We start from the raw sequence: 20184 nt of genomic DNA on the forward strand, positions 1-20184 counted from the left end.
CCTTTTTTTTTACCAGCTACATAAAATCATAAGTTTTTTTTTTTTTTTGCAGATGTATTAAAGAAGCATTTAAAATTATTTTAAATCTAGCCTATTATTCCTGAAAGTGCGGTCATATTTTCTATTAAAACGATTTCTTATCTGAGTGTCCTTTCGATATATTTTCTTGTTTCAAAGCAAGTTTATTTTACATTTCTGTTAGATGATTGTATTCATCAATGCAGTGATGATATAATTGCTCTGCTAATTTGGGGGGAGGGAGGGGAGGAAGGCCAGATCCTGTATCCCACTGAAATGTTTAATTTCTTGGGGTAAGAAATAAAAGCAATGTTACTCCCCTGCGATGACACCACATTTCCCTGTCCTCCACAGGCCTTGCGTCGGGATCACGACTGCACCCCCAGAAGAGATCCAGTGGTTCTGCTCCAAGTGTGCCAACAAAAAGAAAGATAAAAAACACAAGAAGAGGAAGCACAGAGCACACTGAAGACCTCGCTGTGGATTGAAGTCGTGTGGTCGCTTCAGCACTTCGGCCCTGGCTCCATCGCAGAGGGACGCGGTGTGCTCGCCTCTCACCCTCCGTCACCGGGTGTTTTGGGTTTGACTCTGCAGTGAATCAGGGGCAAGGATCTCTTGTCCGTTGGAGGCTGTTGCATTTTTCAGGCTGTACGAGCCCGGGGGGTTGGATTTTGGTACATTCTGATGCTGTCTTTCACCTACCGAGGGACGTTTTTGCACAGAGCGATATGAAGACTTCAGTAGTTAATGGTACCGCTCCCACTCCTGTGGCTCGGCAGCAACAAAGTTGAATGTTGTACATACCTGTTATATTCCTTCTCAATTTCTTTTGAATTCCTCTGGAACCTTTGCAGTAAGGTGACGAGAGGAGAAGAAAATGTAAATTGCAGTAAGTTGTAAACTGAGGAGACCTTCTGGAATGATTTCTGTAGTCTGGATGCAGTTCAGCCTCTACTCCCGCTGAGCCAGATAATCATAATGTGGAAATAAAAAGTGGCTGGTAAATATTTTTGTGACAAGAATATATGAAGCTTTTTCCCTTGATTTTTAGTACTAACATAAAATAAACATGTTCAAGCTTTTGTGAAATATCTTCTATTTTTTAAAAAACAAAGTTTCTATTGTGTCGATTTTTTTCTTCAGTGTGAATTTATTTTGGTGGACCTGTAATATATTTTATACTTTGGTTTTGTTTTTTAGTCTTTGTCGATGTACCGTTTCATTGCTTGTACATTTCATGGGTGTGTAAAAACACTTCACATTAAAAGAGTTTCACACATGTAAATACCTGATATTTATAAAGTACCTTTTTATTTTTTAGGGCATGAGGATTTTTATTTTTGTTTGCCTGAGAAGACAAACCTAGCAGCTATTAAAAGCCCATGTAACACACGCTTGTCCTTGTGGCTTTAAGGGATTGGCGAGATCTGCCCCAGTGGTGCGCACACGAGAAGTCAACCAGCACCATAATTAGGCCTCGATTCAGATACTTAAACATGTGGTAACTGCTTAAGAAGTGAGTAATCCTATTGCCTTCAAGGAGACTGTTCCCACACTTAGTTATACATGTGCTTAAATGCCTTCTGAATTGAGGGCTTAGGCCAGGGGCTCTGCACTTTTAATGGTAGCTCCAGTGTGTTAATCTGTAGCTGGAGCTCAGATTTTTTTTCTTTTCTCTTTTTTTTTTTTTTTTTTTTTCTTTTTTAACAAGTGGTAGCAAGTTTGCCAAAATGGTCAGGTTTGTGTTTAGGTGAAGGAGATGCCTGATGCCATTAAGGCCAGAAGATACATTTTTCTGCTTTTTGTATCCCCTTGGTAAGACCAACAAAGTGAATACCTATTATATTTTTAATGATGGGGAAAATTGCAGAGGAAAAAAAAGAAAACAACAGTATTATATATTGTAGTGCAGTGGTCTCAGAGCTAAATAAACCGTAACAATAAATTTGAAGAAAAAAAAATCTTTTGTTTCTGAATTCATAGGGAGCATTTGGATTTCATTGCTTAATTTGGGGATATTTCTACTTCAAACTGTTCAGCAAGAAACATCTGAGGTTTGAGCGTACAGCCCTTTAACCTGTTGCACAGATATTAAGGGTTATTTTTTAAATGCATCCAAATTGATATTAATGACAATGAATTAGTCATGTTTTTAAAAGCTCCAGTCTAGTTAGGGAAATGAGGCTTTGCTGATAGAACTGTTAAATTGCAAATCAGGGGAGATATGGATGAAATTGGTTTATTAAAAGTGCACTGTTACCTTCTTTGTTCAATGCCACCTCATTTATATTCTGTCCCTGCTAATTACCAGTCAGTGCGTCAGTCAAGAAAAGTTCTTGAGTTCGATTTTTTTTTTTTTTAATCTCGAATTGTTGAATGTCTCAAACCTGCTTCTTGTTTTCCTCCACGTGTAATGTGCAGACATACAAAATATACAGTCTTTGGTCGTTTCTGGTTGCAATAATAAAGAACTAGCTTTTGGTAAGTTGTTTCATCCATTTCCTCCGCTCAATTAATCACAACCCCTCGCATTTATTTGACTGAATTATTCAAGGTGCCGTGGAAGAAGGGACGAACTTTTGTCGTTTCAGCCACAGGACAGAGGTTTCTGTGAATGCTTGTGCACCGCTGCCGGCGGATTGCTTTCCTACCCCAGGTTTTATGATTTTATAAACGACCTCGGTGGTAATAAAACCAAAGAATCATTTTCAGGAGCTTGTGTGGCTCACGGGATTAGTAACAGGAGAAGGGGCCTTTCACCTCTGGGTCATCGGTTCGGAGCAGCCTCGGTCAGCAGCCGTGAAGAGCCTGACTCCCCTTTCACTTACACTGGTGTAGACCAGGAATCGGGGGCACAAAAGAATAATCGGCTTCCAAAAATAGCTACCCGCCGAGCAGCCGTGGGGTATGGACCTTCCTTCCCCAGAAAAAAAAAATACTGAGGTGTTTGGATTTTGCTTTGTGTTTGCAGTTATAACTTCACAGCTTGTGTTTCCATTTATACAAGCTCTGCCAGAATTAGGGCTCTTCCCTTTGCTCGTTGGTTTTATGCTTGGGCATTTTAATTCCTCTGAATCTGGGTGTGATTGGGGTTTTGGCCTACTGCAGCCTTCTTCCGTGAGAGGAGGGCACTTGGGGTGTTTAAGGGTTGTTTTTCTCGTTGATTTTCATGGAAGAGCATCAGGGACCTGGGTGTTTTCCCTGCCTTGGAGGGCAACTTTGTCAAAGAGGATGCAAGCCCTGCCTTGGGAAAACATCTATTTTCACAGACAGAGCAAGGTCACGGACAGAGCTGCTTAAAAGTGTAGAAAGTGAGGAATTAAGAGATTTCAGTGCGAAGACAACTCGCTGTCTGCCGTGGTGAGAAGGCAGATACAGCCTTCCCCTTTACTGATGCACACAGTACAGAGAGGATTCAAGCGGTACAGTGAGTATTGGTAGGGAATACTCCAGAAAACCGTGCAAAAATTATTCCGTGAGAAAAGCTTGTTGGATCCTGCCTTTACTCTAGGGCCAGATTTTTATCTGGAGTCAGTTGGGAGTCAGTTGGAGCTGTGTCAGCTTACAGAGGCTGAGGAGCTCTGCACTCGCGCTCCACCGCCGGCTTCGGGGATAGGGAAGCAGCCACATCTGTCACGAAATGAGACTTTTTTATTATCCTCTCTTGTTGTAAGTCTTCGGTAGGGCAGCCTACACCAGAAGGATGCTGGAGAAAACAGCAATGCCAGCTCCTCGCTGCAAAGTGTGTTGAGCAAAATTGCCAGCTGTTAGTGAGCTTTGCACCCACCCAAAAAAATCTATGGTGTTAATATCGAGACGGTGAGCAAAAAGCCCAGAAATAGAAAAAAAAAAAAACTATCTTCAGAAATGGAAAAATCTATCTTGACTACTGATTTTATTGGAGGGCAGAGATACAAATGCAGAGCATCCATCCCCGGCGTAATGGAGATGCACTTTTCTGGAGATAATCTACCTTCGGGGCTGTATGTCATGCTCAGAGCATAATTTCTCTGCTTGACAAGGTGTTTCTCTTCTGAAGGTGTCCGCAGCTCAGTACAGTGAGGATCTTTATGCTCCACGACTGATTTGTGATTCCAAATGTCCTGGAAGAAAGAAAGAAAAAAAAAGAATCAGAGGGTATCAGAGCCTGCTGACTTTGTCTGGGCTTTCCAGAGATAAAATATAGTGTATTACTTCACTGTATCACCTAAACCTTCTTTGTTCTCCTTTCAATAGGACGATTAAACAAAGACCTCCTAACCAAATTAAAGTATAAAATGAACGCTGAGATATGGAAACCTTGCCAGGAAGAATGTTAATGAATGAAGTTCACTAAAGGCGTGCTGGCTAAGTTTTCAATACAAATAGTTTTATGGCCAATCTCTTTAGATCATAGCAGCTTGCTTTAGAAGTTTAAGTCTCAAAAGTAGATGAGTTTCCTTCGTCGGAGAATGAGTTAGATAATGCTCTGAATAAACTCCCTCTTCACAGTCTTGTCAGTCACGCTATTTAGGAATCTCTCCCTTTCTTCTGGGGACTCCCGGATCAGCTCTAACCTAAAAAGTAGAAAGCTGCTATTAATCCCTGGATGGCAGAGGATGCTGTAACGGGAGATTTATGGCCAGCAAACGGCTCCTACCTGGCTGATGCGAGCAGGAATGGTCAGACGTGAGCTGCCCAACAGTTTTCCGAGCAGTCGAATGCCGTCTAAACCTAAACTAGGTACGAGATTTTCCATGTGGTTTTTAAAAAGCACAAGGAGAAAGCCATTTTTAGCAAATACACAGGGAACTGAGGTGTTCTTAGCATCAGTGTTTCCATCAGGACTTCCAACAGATTAAAAAAAAAAAAAAAAAAAGCAATAAGACTTAGATGATTTTATTGCCTAAACAAGGGAGAAAGAAACTTAAAAATTGACTGGAAGTTCAGGTTTAATCATCTGTCACGAGCAGGAATTTGTTTCATAAATTACAAACTTGCCTGTCGATTCCTCCCTAAGCCAACATGATTTTGATGATGACAGGAGCTTTGATGCCTGTCACTTATTACTGTGGGACTAATGAGCAGGGTGAAGGTGGGGGTCACCTACAGGCCACCCTGGTGTCCCCAGGGCCCCTGGTGCTGTCACTGCCCAGCTGCATGCAGTCCTTCGGCACAGGAGGGCTAAAGTTGTGACCAAGTGGATCCCCCCACCCATCAGGGACTGGGCACGATTTGCTGTAGTTGTTTCAAATTTGGCATTCAAGTTATGCTGTAAGAAAAGTCACGTTAGGTGTATACCTCTCCTCAGAGATTTTGTTCCCTGCGTGATAACCACGGCACAAAGGGAGAAATGCACTCCTGTTATCGGGAAACTCGGCCCCAGTGCTCAGCTCTGGTGTAGCTGAGTTTGGGCACCAGATCTGTGCGTGCCCCAGTTTCCACCTGCAGGAGCAGGATAACGTTTCTTGCTCTGGCAGCTTGGCTTCAGCCTTGGACCCAGGCTGATGAGAAGCTGGCAGAACAGCCCAGACATTCCCACAGGCTAAATGACCCATCGCTCCCCACCGGAGCTATCGGCAGCTCCCTTGGTGCAGGGTCTGATCCTGAACCCGCTCCTCAATTAAACCTTTCTCTGCACTTGTATTTTCATAAAGATTGGGTGCTGGAAGCCATCTGCTGAACCAGACAGGTCCCTTGGCCTTGCAAATTGTAGTTGACCCTTTTCCAACAAGTTTTCCAATATGAACCCAACCTTCTCATTGGCTCAGTTGTGGCCTCCTGGGCTCACATCACGACCTTATTTTGCTACTCCTGGCTCTGTTTTGCTTCCAAGGCTATCTGGTGGGATTTATCTAAGAAACTGCTTCTTGGTTAAAGTTACTTTGGGGACACCAAAATCTACCTCTCATAATTAATACAATAGCTGCCTTCTCTGGGCTTTGTGGGCTGTGAAATGCCTGAGTTAGTGCTAGGAGCTGGCTTGTATTAAGACGCTGAGAATGAAGTGGTGCTGTTGTTCTCAATACTTTCTGCAAAGACAGATGCTCAGTCAACCCCAAAATCCAGGCCTTTTCCTCAATATCTAATAACCCAGCTCAGCCATCGACTCTTAGTGCCACCCACTTTCTAAAAGGCTGAGTTTGCAGTGTCGTATCCCTTCAACCCTTATGACTGCTACTGGCTAAATGCTGCATTTCCTTGGTTTCAGAGTTGCTTTGGGCCGACAATGAAAGAATTTCTCAAATTAAGTATGTTCAGCAATGTTGTTGAGGATGGCACTAGAGGTGCCGTAGCTATCTAACGCATGAGATGCTCTTTAGGGGATTTAACCATGGGCTATGCAAAGTCTGGAGCTGGAGCATAGACAGAGCCCTTTGGAGATGCTCTGCCTTGATGGCCGGATTACAGTGGAGAAAGGATTTTCAGAGTAATTGAACCTAAACTTGAGGTGTCTTGTGTATCCCGTCTGGGGTGTTTAAGTCTACCTGGAGGTTTCACAGCAAATACGGCAAAGCCATGAGCTCAAGCAACTATCACAGCCCACCAGCTTAACCTGGTTTCAGACTCTATTTACTTGGACCACAAGGGTCCATTTTGCAAAAGTTTTGTGTTCCTTAGACTTGGGAAACGTGTCTCCTGCCTACCACCTCTTTTGGAAAAGGATCCTGCTCCCTTTGCTTCTCTGCACCTCGTGTTTCTGTGCTCTGTAATATTTGGCTACATGACCTGAGGGGTCCAGAAAGAAGGACTGTTTTTGCCCAATTCAGATGGTATTAAGATGATTCTTTGGCTATCATGAAGACAATGTATATATCTCTCCTTTCAAACAAGTGTGCATCTGGGCCATGGACAACAGAAATGCACTCAGCAGCAGCAGACTGAAGGCAGCTGGTGACAAGATTTTCCCTTCTGTGTAGCCTCTAGACCAGCAGTTGCTAAAGCAAATACATTTTAAAAGGATTAAATCTGAAGTCAACGTGTTCTTCCACCAGCACACCAGGTACTGTGGCTATATGATGAAACCAGTGTGCAGGATCTTGTGGTGCCTTTTCATTATTTCGTATTGTGATAGCAACCAAGCAGGAGAAATGAGTTGTTCCTACACACTCCTTTTTGATGGTGGCAAAATTTCAGCCATTCTCTCTGTACATGGCAGGGACCTTTCTAGCAGTTCAAGTGTTTCCTCCACATCTGGGCAAACACAGCTTCCTATGCACCACAAATACCACAGACCTATTTTTCTTAGTATGTCTTCTGCTAAGAAAGAATCCCATACAGAAAATGGGATTCCTTGTCTCAAATGAATCTGATCATCATGGGATATTTTCACACTTTTAGGAGCTTGGATGGAAAAAAGGGTGCAGGGGAGTGCAGAGAGTGAAACTTTAGGAGCTACTGAGAAAGCACACGGTGTGAGTAAATGTATTCCTCCCACACAGGGACTGCTCAATCCCACCTTCACCCCTTGCCACCTGTATGGCAGGATTTGGAGTGTGTCACTGACCAGTGCAGGTCGAGCTCACCTCCGTGCCCAGGATCTTTGGAAAACACCAGCTCCCCAGAGTTAAAACAGGTGCAGCTCGTAACGTCTTGCAAACACCTCCAAGGGCAGATCTGCTGTTACTAATGATGGTTGGGCCCAAGGTGAGCTTTTGGCAGGTATCAAATCCTCCTTTCGAGCTGAGAAGTTCCCAGTACTAGAGAGCAACGCCATGGTCTACTTAGGTTTTGTAAGCCGTTAATGAGTCACTCGATATCAGCCAGATCAGTTCGCTTACATGGAAAGGGCTCTTATTTCTCCTGGTGGCGTTGACTTCAGCGTGTAGAGCAGGGGAGCGCAGAGCTCCAGTGACTGATCCTTCCTACACTCGGTTGCACAAGGCAGCAGTGGCGCGATGGACTCATCTCGGATTCCTTCGGGAGGTGGTGACAGAGCTCCACCTTAATGAGTTCATCGCCCTGCCAGCATTCTTCCCACACCCAGGTGCCCATCTTGGCAAAGCTGCTCTTTACCAGCTCGCTGGAAAAAGTTCCCCTGGCTTTTAACAAGCTACAGATCTCGGGATGCCCGCCTGCCTCCTAATTTTCGGTTGGCCCTGGTTGATGGCCCGGCGGTGTTTGCAAGCACGGCCAAGCGTGTTGGTTTGGTCTTGTGGAAGGAGGGTGGTGGAGAGATGTGGGGGGACCGGATTAATTGCTGGGGCTCCCACTAGGCTAAGCTCTGTACAAGTCATCCAGTGTGCAGGTGGGTGGAGGGAGGAGCCAGTGCCTTAGCCCGTGCCTGAGGCTCCTGTGAGTATTATACCAGCTTTGTTTACCAAAGCCATGCTTAACTGGCTGCAGAGCTCCATCACGTCTTTGTTTTTCTTCTCGCTGCTGGATCACATACGCTGGTCACAGAGTTAACACTTACCAAATAGTATTACTTGGACTTCTGGTATGAAACCAGCCTTGGATGCACCCATTGCAAAATAATTTCAGAGATGAGCGTACCCTTGGCATCGCCTTCCCCAAGGTACTCTAATTTAGCAGTAATTTAGCTGTTTGTCTCCATTTTGAGTTATCCTTATCTCAATCAGAAGAGTTGTTCTCCTTCCAGTGGGTGCCTTGCTTTTCCTCACCTGACACCGCACATTCCCTCTCCGTGCAAGACCAGTGCTCTTGTCACCGGCTGCTGGTACAACTTCCACATCTCCAGCAGCCAGGAGCTGCTGGGGATCAGACCCTGGCAGATAGCAACCTGCCTCTTCCCTGCTGGCAACACGCTCATCAGGCAGGGGATATAATTGACCACTTGTAGGAATTTAGGACATAAGGGGGCTTTCTGAAACAGCTAGCCAAATTTTGTCATCACAGCACAACTTGTGCCACCAAGCCATGCCCACACATGGATGCATTTGGGCAAGGCGGGTGGGTGGATGGTCCCAACAGTCACTGGTTAAGGGTAATAAAAACAAATAACCATTCAACAAGGGTATCAGATTAATGGCTGAAGGGCTTGAAAGCTGTAGTAGATCCCATCAGATGTGCTCGGAGAAACATGGGCCCCAACTAGAGTCGATCAGTTGCTGAGAACTAGTTTGGATTTGTTTCATGCGGGCATTACAGACAGTGAGACTGATCAGGGTTACAAAGTGATCTGTGCCAGGTCACAGAGCACATCAGGAACAAAGCTAAGTGGGGAATGGACACATCCAAGCTCCCAGCTCCACTCAACACCAAGCAGAGCTCCGCCAGTACTGGAGCCATCTGAGGCCAAGACGGGCAGCGCCTGCACCAGGACCAGAAGAGTCACTTGACAATGCAAGAAGGAAAACTTTGTTCTGCTTTCTAACCTTCAGGTCCCTTCTAACAGCTGTGCTTTAAATCCCGGCTTTACTGGAGACTTCTGTTATAAAATACACCTCTGGGACTTGTTCATCCTTGGGTACCTCTCCAGGTGCTTTAGTATGCACCTTTGTATGAACCTATCACTGGGGACACCAGTTTTCTTTGAGGTTTTGTCTCCAAAACAGGTCTCAACTGCCAAGATCTCCATACAACAGACATGCAGAGGGCACGACCCTTCTGTAAGGTCCTTCCAAACCAAAAACATGGGGAGATACCAGGATGTTGGGTCCTCTCAAGGGTGCCTGACGTTCCTCCCAACCACAACTGTGACATAACGCAAGGTGCTCTTAGCAAAAACCTTGCAAGAATTGGACAAGACCTGGAGATTTTGGATAAAATCAGGTTATTTATTCATGAACCAAAAGAAGCAACTCTGCAGAAGCCCTGGTTGCTTTGTCATAGGCGTATATGTAGACAGGACTGTGGTCTGGTGAGCAAACTGGAAATGAGAGTCTCCCAGCTGGTTGTGATAAACTTTATCAGCCAACAGACATCTGAGAAAGGCATTTCCATTTCTGTGGTCCCAGGTCAGGATAAGGTGTTTCTAAACCCATGTTTGTTTTTTCTTCCCCAGTGTTACTGCACAGCATCTCCAAGATGAGGTGGTTCAGCTGCCTCCACTGTAATTTTCCACACCTAGGTTCTTTGGATTTCTTTTTTAAGTCTCACCTTAACTCTAAATTTATTCAGGTTTGTTTTTGTTCGTATGGTAATCACAACATTCTTTTGATATATTTATATATATATATATATATATAAGCCTTGGTTTACTGAGATTTGCTTGTAACCTTCGTTCCAGTTTACCATTTTTGTGCGTGGGGATATTTGAAATGAATATAATTATATTTAATAGCTTTTGCAGGTACTAAAGCATCTTTTGATTTGAGTCCTAACTTTCGTTATTACCCCCCACACACATACACACCTTTTTAGATATTCTCTGTTTAACATATGCCTAGAGATTAATTAAAGTGTCATTAAAATGCCTTTAGTACATTTTGTGTCCTACATGCCTGGAAATATTTTTTTCCCACAGTCAGAATTGTTGTGCTTGTACCAACAATAACTGGCATGTGGCTTGTTTTGTAGATCGCCATGAGATATAACGAACGCTCCTAATTAGAAGAAAACACATTCATTTTTTGGATGCGTGTTCAAAGATTTCTCAGGAAGACCCACTCGCTTTTCATTTGCATCTCTCCATCACTCTTGGCCGGCTCTGATGCCGGGGCCGAGTGCTTGCTCAGGAGCATGGGGTGAGCTCCACAATGCAGAGGCTCTCGCAAGGGAAACTCCAGACCCAAGCAAATCCTCCTGACCAGTTATGGGCAGAGTTTCTACTCCATCCATATGTTTTCAAGTTTTGCATATTAAGCATGTGTCCAGTTCAGACTTCGATACAAGCTCTCCCTCCTCTTTTAATATTTCCACTTGGGGAGAACCCACAGCTGGGAAGGAGCTAGATTTGATAATCCAGGCTCATGAATGCCAGACGTAGGTTTATCTACTGCCAGATTCTACAGCTGCCCTTGCAAAATCAGAGGCAGGCAGAAGAGGGGCACAGGTATATTATGACCTTGCTTTGATGATTAGAAAAACTAAAGAAGGGGTAAAAAAAAAATAATACAAAAATACAAAATAAAGCATTTGCTTAATTCCCCCTTTCATTTTCCCTGCATTGTTTCCAAGCCAGTCATCTGCGAGGTGCATTTCTCAACCAGAGCCTCACATCAGCACTGCCTTTCCAGCAGGAACTCCATGTCCATGCACGCACGCAGCCAGCACGCGACTGTCAGGAGGGAAGACGCAGCGTGAAGCTGAGATGATCTCATCTCCATCAGAAAAACAGCCAAGACAGCCTGCATCTGAGAGTTTCTTTAGCAGGGGAGCCAGAGCTGGAGCCTTCCTTGTGCCCTTGCTGGGTGGGACACACCAGGAAGGTGCCAAGTGGGGCATCGCGGAGGCTTTCAGCATCGCCTCAGCGCAATTCCCGCAATCTCCTCCAGCCCTCTCCTAAAAGAGATGGGAAGAATAAAACAAAAAAATCAGAGCAAATTACCGACTTCTCGGGAAAGATCACACCGGAGATAGCACCGTAATTATAATCCCTTTCAACAGCTGAAAGGAGTTTTGTTGTTCCACGGCCTCACTTCCAAACCCCGCTGGGTTTTGCAACCGTAGGCTTTGGCGAGGCTCTGCCGAGCACCTCTCCCCCTGCTGGTAATTTGTCATCAGCTTCAGAGCGGCCTTGGCCTCATCGTAGGCTGGCGTTATGGTGGGGACACCCGTGGGTGTCAGCCAGTGGGGAGAGCTGGGCAGCCCCCCGGCCATGCCCCTCTCCTCCTTGCCATGACTCAGGGAGGGGGCGACCGCCTCGCCGCTCAACAACATGTCCTGCTGTTGTAAGAGGGCTGGCTGCGACCCGCCTTGCAATTACCAGCTTGTTTGGGGAAAAATGCTAATAAGCACCCTGGGGAAGGAGAACCAGGGAGGGAGGTGGATGCTGCCTTGACTCAGCTCCTCTTGGGGTGAGGGGAGAAGGAGGGCAATGCTCGAGGGCGGGTTTGCGTGGCATGGCCTTGCTCACCCCTCCACGGTGCAGACCCTGTGCTTGGCTTGGCCATCGCGTCCTGGATGCGCTGGTAGAAAGCCCTGGAGAAGGGGTTTCCACCGGTTTTAGACAGGAGACGTACACCACCATCCTCTCCCTATTGATGCTTACAGCTTCTCTGCCTCTCTCCTTCCCCAAGCATCTTATTGCCAATGAATTTTTCCCTCCCTCACTTTTCTGGTGGCTGCCACTTTGCAGCGATGGTAGACAGCCACATCAGGCCACCATTGCTTCAGAAACAAGGAGCCACCACCAAAAACAACCCCAGGTCTTCGCTCCTGTAGCCCTCGACCCCACTGTCCCCCCTTGCAGGTCAGCGCTGTGGGTTATAATTTGCACTACAGTAGCTCCAATCAGGATCTGGTGTATTATTTATCGCATTTAGTACCTGCCATCAGTCATGAAAACTTAACAAAGACCCTATTGGGTTTATCTATAGGCAGCTAAACAAACGTATCTTGCTCTCCCGTTATCTTCTTGTTAACAAAACACTATCAGGATGTTCTAAACATCAGCATTTACTGCACAAGAGCCCTTTATCTGGCATGATATATAGAGAGCCCATCAATTAGTGCAGGGGGCTCGGAAATACCTGCCACGCTTCGCTCAAAAGTCCCAGCTCCATCCCAGAGCTGCATCGCAAGCAAATATCCCTGCATGCTTCCTCATTTCAGGCATCCCTGTGTGAGCTGAGAGAGCTCAGTGTGAGTGGAAATCATAAAAAATATCTAATTTCCACTTTTATTTATTTATTTATTTATTTTAATATCAGGCCAGGCAAGATGGAGAATTTCCATGGAAGGAGCTGCACTAGGGCAGCATCAGGAAGCTGGGTGGTGCAGGGGGTGGTGAGAAGGAAATGAGCTTTTATTTTGCAAGGCCAGGTGTTGTTTGGGATCGAAGCACCATGAGCTGGGACATCTTCCTGGCAGCAAGGACTTGTCTGCAGGATCTGTCCCTTTTGGGTCCCTCCTTCACAATGTCCCCAAGCCTGGCTCCTGCTCAGCATCCTCTGCAGTCCACAACATGGACACGGCAGGTCTTGGGCACAAGACCCTGGGCAACTCCTTTCCCCAAATATCTCCATTAAATCATCACAGGAGAGGAGGATTTGCTCTGCCCTACAGCATAAACCATGCTGCCATGTGTCGGCTGGACCAAAAATGTTTTGCCCTCCTCTGCAGTGGTTGAAAGCAATTCTTCAGATAAATGACAAATCGGGAGGTCTAACCCCAAATCCAATTTTTTTCTGAATATTTTGCAAATTAGGAACTTTGTAAACAGGCGCCTGGCCTGGTTTGGAAACTACAGTTGTCTCAAAGTGATGGTTTCCTCTCAGGAGATGTTTCCCTCTAGGTGGATCTCCATGCTCAGGGCTTTAGGCACTGGCAGAGGTTGAATACATGTGGAAAAGTGGCTGTCCTGGTCACTTTGGTGGCTCCGTGCATCCAAGAGAAGGTGCAGAATGCTCCAAGGCTGTCATTTTATACTTTTATTTATTTTTTTTATTATATTTTATTCATTTCATTTCATTGTTTTTTTAATTCGTAAAATAATCCAAAAATAAGAGGAGAAACCTTGGAGGATCTGAGGCTGAGCCAACCTCTGCATATAGCTTTGAAGCAGTGGCAGCAAAAATTAAATGAAATAGCTGATAAAACCAGTGAAACCAGTGACAGGAGCCGGAGAGGGAAGATGGGATCAGAGCTTTGGGCCAGGTCAGTGCAATTAGGAGTGTGTTTTGCATGAAGCTGAGCAGGACACTGTAGGAGGGAGGCCAAAGGGGTGCAGCAGTACAGAGAGATAAGATCCCGGACTGGTGCTGGAGCTGTCTGGACAGAGACGAGTAGGAGGCACCTTAGATTTTTCCCGTGAGCTTATCGCCATGGGCCATCTTCTCCTCCTCTTTCACATCAGCAGTGGCCCTGATGCTTCAGAACCGTCGGAGCAGGCGCCCAGCCCTCGGCGCCACAGCTCCGAGCCCCCTTGCAGGGGCATGGAGCTTTTTTTTTGTCACTACAAGGTTGGAAACGTGTGGCTGTGGAGACACTGAGCTGCCTGCAAACAGGGTTGGAAAAGGTCAATAAATGTTGTCTTTTCAAGGGATTGGTGGCCAGCAGGCACCAAGTTTGGACATTTGTAGAGTTTGGGGTCAATGGTACACCCACAAATACTAAAGATGCTTTACCTCTTTTTCCTTCCATTTGCTGAACTCGAGCCTGGGGACATTTCTCTCTTTGAAAACAGAAATAAATGCAGTGAAATGACACGGGTTACCCAACACCATCTCACCCCAAGGAAGAGCTGTGGTGGCTCAAGGCAGTGGGGTGGCCATGCTCTCTCTCCTCCACAGGGCTGCTCCCCGCAGTTGTACATCTCCCTGTGCCAGTCTGAAACCGGGACACAGTCCCAGTGGGAAAGGGGCTGCTCACTAAAAGCCATCCCGAAGTGAAGAATCACATTTGGTCTCTGGAGGCAAAGGATCGGGCTGAAATCAAATCCACCAGCATGGCCCCAGCTGGGAAAGGGCTTGTTGGTGCTGGCAGCACCTGAGGTTAGCGGGGGTGCTTTCCATCAACATCTTGTCCTCTTATGGCCAGAGCTGAATTTACACCCTTAAACCATCCCTTAACACCACAAGAAGGACACCATACAACTTATACCCAAAGCCACAAAGCCCAGGTAAGGAACCAGGCAGAAATTTAACTTTAAAAATAAAACAACACCTGGGCAGGGAGTGGTCATTGCTGGATGTCATTTAGTTAATCGTGTTCGGGAGGTTTTGTAGGGTGAATCTCCATGTGAGTTTTACATCCAGGTATTCACCTCTCTGCTCTCATCCTGCTGCTGTTGGCTGCTTTTTTCCTCCAGCTGCTATTAAAGTTACTATTTGATAGGAGAACAAAAGGCAAATAGGAATCATTGGTGCAAAACCTCGCCATCTAAGCATGATCTCTCTGGACCAGGAACTCTAAGCCCCTGATTTGTATGATATACAGTTTGGGTACAATAATATCTGCTACAGTTATTATTACCTATATTACAAAGATCTCAAAAAAAAAAAAAAAAAAGAGCGATTGCACACGTGCCAGCTAGTTTCTCTGTTAGGGGGAGGGAAAAAAAAAAAAAGAATAAAAGTTTAATAAACGTGTGCTGTGTTGTGGATGACTTTGTGGCGACCTTTGTTGCAAATGGCCTATGCATGCGGAATAATGGTCTCCGTGCAGAGAGGGAAATGGCTTAGTGCTATCATCGTTGCCTCGGTAACCATCAGAGTCTCCATCTAGCAGAGAGAAATGAGTTATGAAAAGGCTTGAGTGAAGAAGGGATTAACACATGATCCCAGGGACAGCATGTCAATCAAAATCAGCGGAGAAATTACACTGCTCTATTTGAGAATGTCTCCGGAAACGCGCCCTTAGTGGCTGTACGTATGTGGATGTATGCATGGCTCTGATCCTCGTATGGAATATGTATATTGCTGTGTCTTGTGTGCACGGCTTGGGTGTGCACACTCATGCACAAGCTCACCCTGCCTTCCCAGGGACCTATAGGTTCGTGGCCAAACACACACGGGTGGCACCTCTCCATGGGGTCGTGTGTCTGCACCGATGCCCATAAAGTGCTCGGCCCCGTGCTGAGCAAATTAAAACCTTCAGGATAAAAAATAAGAAATAAAAATAAGGAGAAACAGCTCCCTTATTACACACCCTGAATACAAAAGCTGGGTGATGTGGCAAGGATGGCGTTCGACCGAAGATCTCATTGGCATCACTCAAATTTCTCACCTCATTTTCGCACTCCTGCGACTTGTAGGTCAAGGGCATGGGAAGCAGACCCAGGCTGAACCACCTTGGGGTTGTAGATATTGCAGCCTCCCTGGTAGTTACAACCCCTGGTGCTGCTCAGCCGTGTGTGGCTGTGCACACATTTCCTATGGCAATTGTTTGCCTTGACTCAGCCGACGAGCTTTACATTACCTGGGACCCGAGCGAGTTTTCTGCTAACGGCGGGAATGAAATGGGATTGCTGAGAGGGGAGGGCTTCTGTGGGCTCATCGCTGTGCCTGGAAAAGGCCTCGGTGTTTGTTCTGTTCATTGGCCACCCCAGTAATAGAAAACTTTCTCTTCCAGGAAATTCTCTCTCTCTCTTTTTTTTTTTTTTTTTTTTTTTTTAATAGACGATCATCACAGCAAAAGCAAAATTCATCCTGCTGCAGGCACCCATCGCCTCCCTGCCATGTGTGGGTGCCTGTCCTCATGTGTCCCGTGTCCAGCTCATCCTGCATCCCATGCACAGCTCAGGTTTTGGCTCTAGGGAGCATTCTCTGCTTCCCAGCCATACCTGTACACCCCCTACATGCAAAGGGTCTTCCTCTGCCCCCATCCTGATGTACCCCCACCAAACATCTCCATACGGACCTTTTTCCTGCTTGTGCACAGAAACCCGTGGTGTCTCCCTCAGTCCTCTCCCTCCAAAAACATGAATGCCCTGTGTCAACCCCAGGACCACAAGCCCACCCCAGGACCATGAACCCACCCCCAGTAACCCAGCCCTCTCCCCCAGCCCTGCTCTAATGCACCTTTTTGTGCAAAAGGTGCACACCCCCCCCTTGCACACATCTTTGCATTCCTCCTCCATGAATCCCCTGCACCCCCAAAATCACCCCACATCTTCCCCAGGAGTTTCAAACACCCACAGCTGCACCCACTCATTTGGGATGCACTGACTGGTGTTGAACCGACACATGGGTGCCACCCAAATGTCCCAAACGCTCCCCAAACCAGACACCAATAAAGGACACCCCCAGCCTGGCTAGGACCAGCAGGAAACCCTATGGCTGTGCATCCCCCCCATCCCTGACTCTTTTTTGGGGGGGCTGCCCAAGCTCCCCATCCCTCCCCAGACCCAGACCCTTGCTTTTCCCCGGGGTTTATCCCCCCTCTGCCCTTCTCCTTCCCTCCCCCAGCCTCCCCCCCAAGTTTAAAGCCACCAGCCCAGCCAACGGTTAACCAAATCGCCTTGACCTCGCTGCTATTTGATATTCGCCTCCTTGACACTCATTTAGGAGCGCGCAGCGGTAAAGCAGACATTGGACAAGTCCAGTCTGAAACCAAAGCCCTATGAAAGGAGGAGAGAGATCAGAAGAACCTGATAGCCAGGAACTTGTTCTCTCCAAAGGCTTTCTGGACATTTTAGCCTGGATCAGGGGTCCGTGGAGCGCCAGTTCGTCGCCAAGCAGGGTGTAAACGTTAAATGTTAGCTATTTGTTCCAGAGATTGGCATGAAGATCGAGCCTTTCTGCCTCCTCTCCCCCCCGGCCCCCCTCCCGCAGTCTCTCCAGCCCGTCCAGAGGCTCACAGACACTCATTCATTAGCGGTTTAATAACCCTCCCGACGTGATAACATCCTTTAGTCCCGGCTCTGTGAGCGGAGGTGACCCTAGAGGGAGGGGGGGTGGGACGGGGACCGGGAGGGGGCTGCTCACTCGAGATGTTTCGGGAGGGGGGGGGCTGATCCCGCTGCAATTGCCGGGTGAAGAAAAGCATCCTCCTCCTCCCCCCACAGAAAAATGAATAAAATAAAATAAAATAAACTTTGTGGCTCCAGTCCCTAAAAGTCCATTGGTCACCAAAGGGGTCCCCAAACCCCCCGTCCCCCCGCCTCCGGGTGCCCGCATGGGCTGCAGAGATGCTGGCCATGCCTCACCTGAGCAAGCCCTATATTATTTTAAGTGGTTCTAATTCAACATTTATCGCCTTTGCCCCGTAACTGCGGATCCAGGCATCTGAAGCAACCTTTCGAAACTCCGATTAGTTCAGCCTCGTTCAGCGCCTTGTCCTCCCTCTCCTTTTCTCCCCACTTTCCTCGCTCCCTTTCTGCGCGACTTTCATGCGCCGCAGATAAGATATAAAATGCTCTGTCGGGATACTGTAATATTAAAGATCAAAAGTGGCATCAATTGAAGACCAAACGCCCGGAAAACAAAGGGGAAGGCTGGGAGATGTTCATCAGCTAATTACAACTGCAAATATTATGCAAATTTATCTTGGCAGAGCAATGGAGAAAGCGAGTTTAAGTGCGGAGATAATGCTGGAATATTGAATGTTCAGCTGAGGGTGGGACGTGGTCCAATAAATTCATCTAAGGGCGAGCCGGCATGATATATATAAATATATCCGCATATCCCTATCAACCCATCTGCGCCTCAAATTGGGGGATCAAAAATCAGGGTTATAACCGATACTCGAAATTCCTCGACAAATATTGCACGGAGGGATGGTGGGGGACCCGAGATTGCCTTTCGGGTGGGATTTGGCGTGGAGAAACGGGAACCTCCAGCAAGCAGGCGGGCATCTGCACCGCGCCCCCCCGGCGGGGGGGGAGCTGCCCCCACCCAAGCCCCCCTCGACGGGAGCATCCCCTGTAGGCAAAGGGGAAAACAAGTTGTTTTGCAACCCTGTTTCAGAAGCGTCTCCCGCTTCCTGGAAAGAAAAAAAAATAATTATAATAGAGCCGGTTAATGATTAAACACTGTCCCTGTGCCGGGAGAGGCAAGAAGGGATGAGGGGGAGGCAGGGAAACTTAAACCAGGCAGAGAAGGGCTGGCAGCACCTGTCCCCGGAAATTTTAGCATCAGGATTGCCTGGTATACGGGAATATCTATATTATATCTCTATTATATACATAAAAGCAAAAGCGAGGCGCAGCTCGAGCACGAATTGGGATTTCGACACCATTTTCTCTCCGGTGCTGCCCCAGAAATGAAAAGGCAGGGATGCTTCGGGGATAATCATCCCCCAGCCCCTCGGCACGGTTTTGGGGTGCCTTGAGCCCGTATTGACTGGGACCAAGGCTGAACTTTGGGGATGAGTTCCTCTTGCTTTGGGAATCCCCCTTACCCCAAAAAGGGCAGAGAAAGGGATAACGGCGGCAGGAAAGGTTTGATTCGCATCCCTTCCTTGCGCAGGTGAGGAGGCAGCCACTGCCTGCGCGGTCCCTTCAAGGATTCAAACGAATACGTTCAAATCCAGCAAAATATCAGCAGATCTCCCCCTCTTCAGGCACACGCCTGCACCTATATCAATAATTTCAGGTGGATGCCCCTTTTCCATTTCTGCAGCCCGAAACACAGAGCAGCGTTCATTTGCATACAAAGCAACCCGCGGAATTTCTCCAGTTTATGAGAAATGCCTTAAAAAAAAAAAAAAAAAAAAAAAAGAGGCAGACAGAGGGGGAGAGAGAGGGGAGAGGCTCCTAGCAGAAATCTTATCGATTTTTTGCTATGCATGTATTTATTTGGCAATGGGGCGGGGAGAAAATTGAACATTATTGGCAGCCCTCCCTTACACACACAGACACATAAGAAAAAAAAAAAAAAAGATGCAAATTGTGTTTTATCTTAACCCGGCTCCGTGCTTTATTCAATGTTTATGATGCATTATCTCCCCCTTAAATAAAAAATAAATCATGTAAAATTAGGATCTCGCAGCCGCCGAGAGAAGCAGCTCCGGTCGATTTTCTTAATTTCAGCCTGAAAGTGACACACTAATTAAAGCGCCTCGTGTCCCCCCCTCCCCAACTTCTTTTTATTATTATTGTTATTATCAGATCTACCTTATATTTTCCCAATTAAAAAAAAAAAAATCCGTCTCGCTGCCCCCAGGATAAAACTAAACTAAAATAAGGACCCCCGTTTTTTTTTTTTTCTTTTCCCCCAACGTTGCCCATCGCTTTCCGCCATCAGATTCATTGTGATGTATTAGATGCAATAAATTATCCCATGTAACAAAACATTGGGAGCTGAAAGGGTGATAATCTGGAAAGCAGAGATAAGGATTCATTATTCCGAATCATTATGAATCCAACGTTGCCTCTGACTTCTTTCTTAATCAGCTCCTCTGATCCTGGATATGTGAGCAGCACAGATAAGGAAAGAGTCATTTATAATTCTGTACCTCGTCTAATATTTTAAATAAAGTCAGAGGCAAGAAAACGCTATAAAACACAAGCAAGAGGCGGGCTCCGAATGAAATATCACTTCGATGTTGTTAGAGCCGCAGTAAGATTTAATTAAAATTCCCCACTTCCACGTGCTTTATATATTTTTATAAATATATTTTGCACCTTGGCCGTAATTGATGGGAATTTGCAGTTGTGGCTATTTGTTGGGCTCTGGGGTT

General features: G+C 46.4%; 1 protein-coding gene across 1 annotated transcript in view; it reads left to right on the forward strand.

Moving 5' to 3' along the window:
* TAF3 (TATA-box binding protein associated factor 3) overlaps positions 1 to 2503 on the forward strand; it is a 114114-nt gene extending 111611 nt beyond the window's left edge. The window contains exon 7 of the mRNA XM_027460803.3: positions 373 to 2503. Coding sequence (XP_027316604.2) covers positions 373 to 487 — 115 coding nt within the window. The 3' untranslated portion in view covers positions 488 to 2503. The remainder of the gene's footprint in view (positions 1 to 372) is intronic.
* Positions 2504 to 20184: the final 17681 nt, after the last annotated feature.

The sequence above is a fragment of the Anas platyrhynchos genome, chromosome 1, assembly GCF_047663525.1.
Source record: "Anas platyrhynchos isolate ZD024472 breed Pekin duck chromosome 1, IASCAAS_PekinDuck_T2T, whole genome shotgun sequence".
Taxonomy (NCBI): Eukaryota; Metazoa; Chordata; class Aves; order Anseriformes; family Anatidae; genus Anas; species Anas platyrhynchos.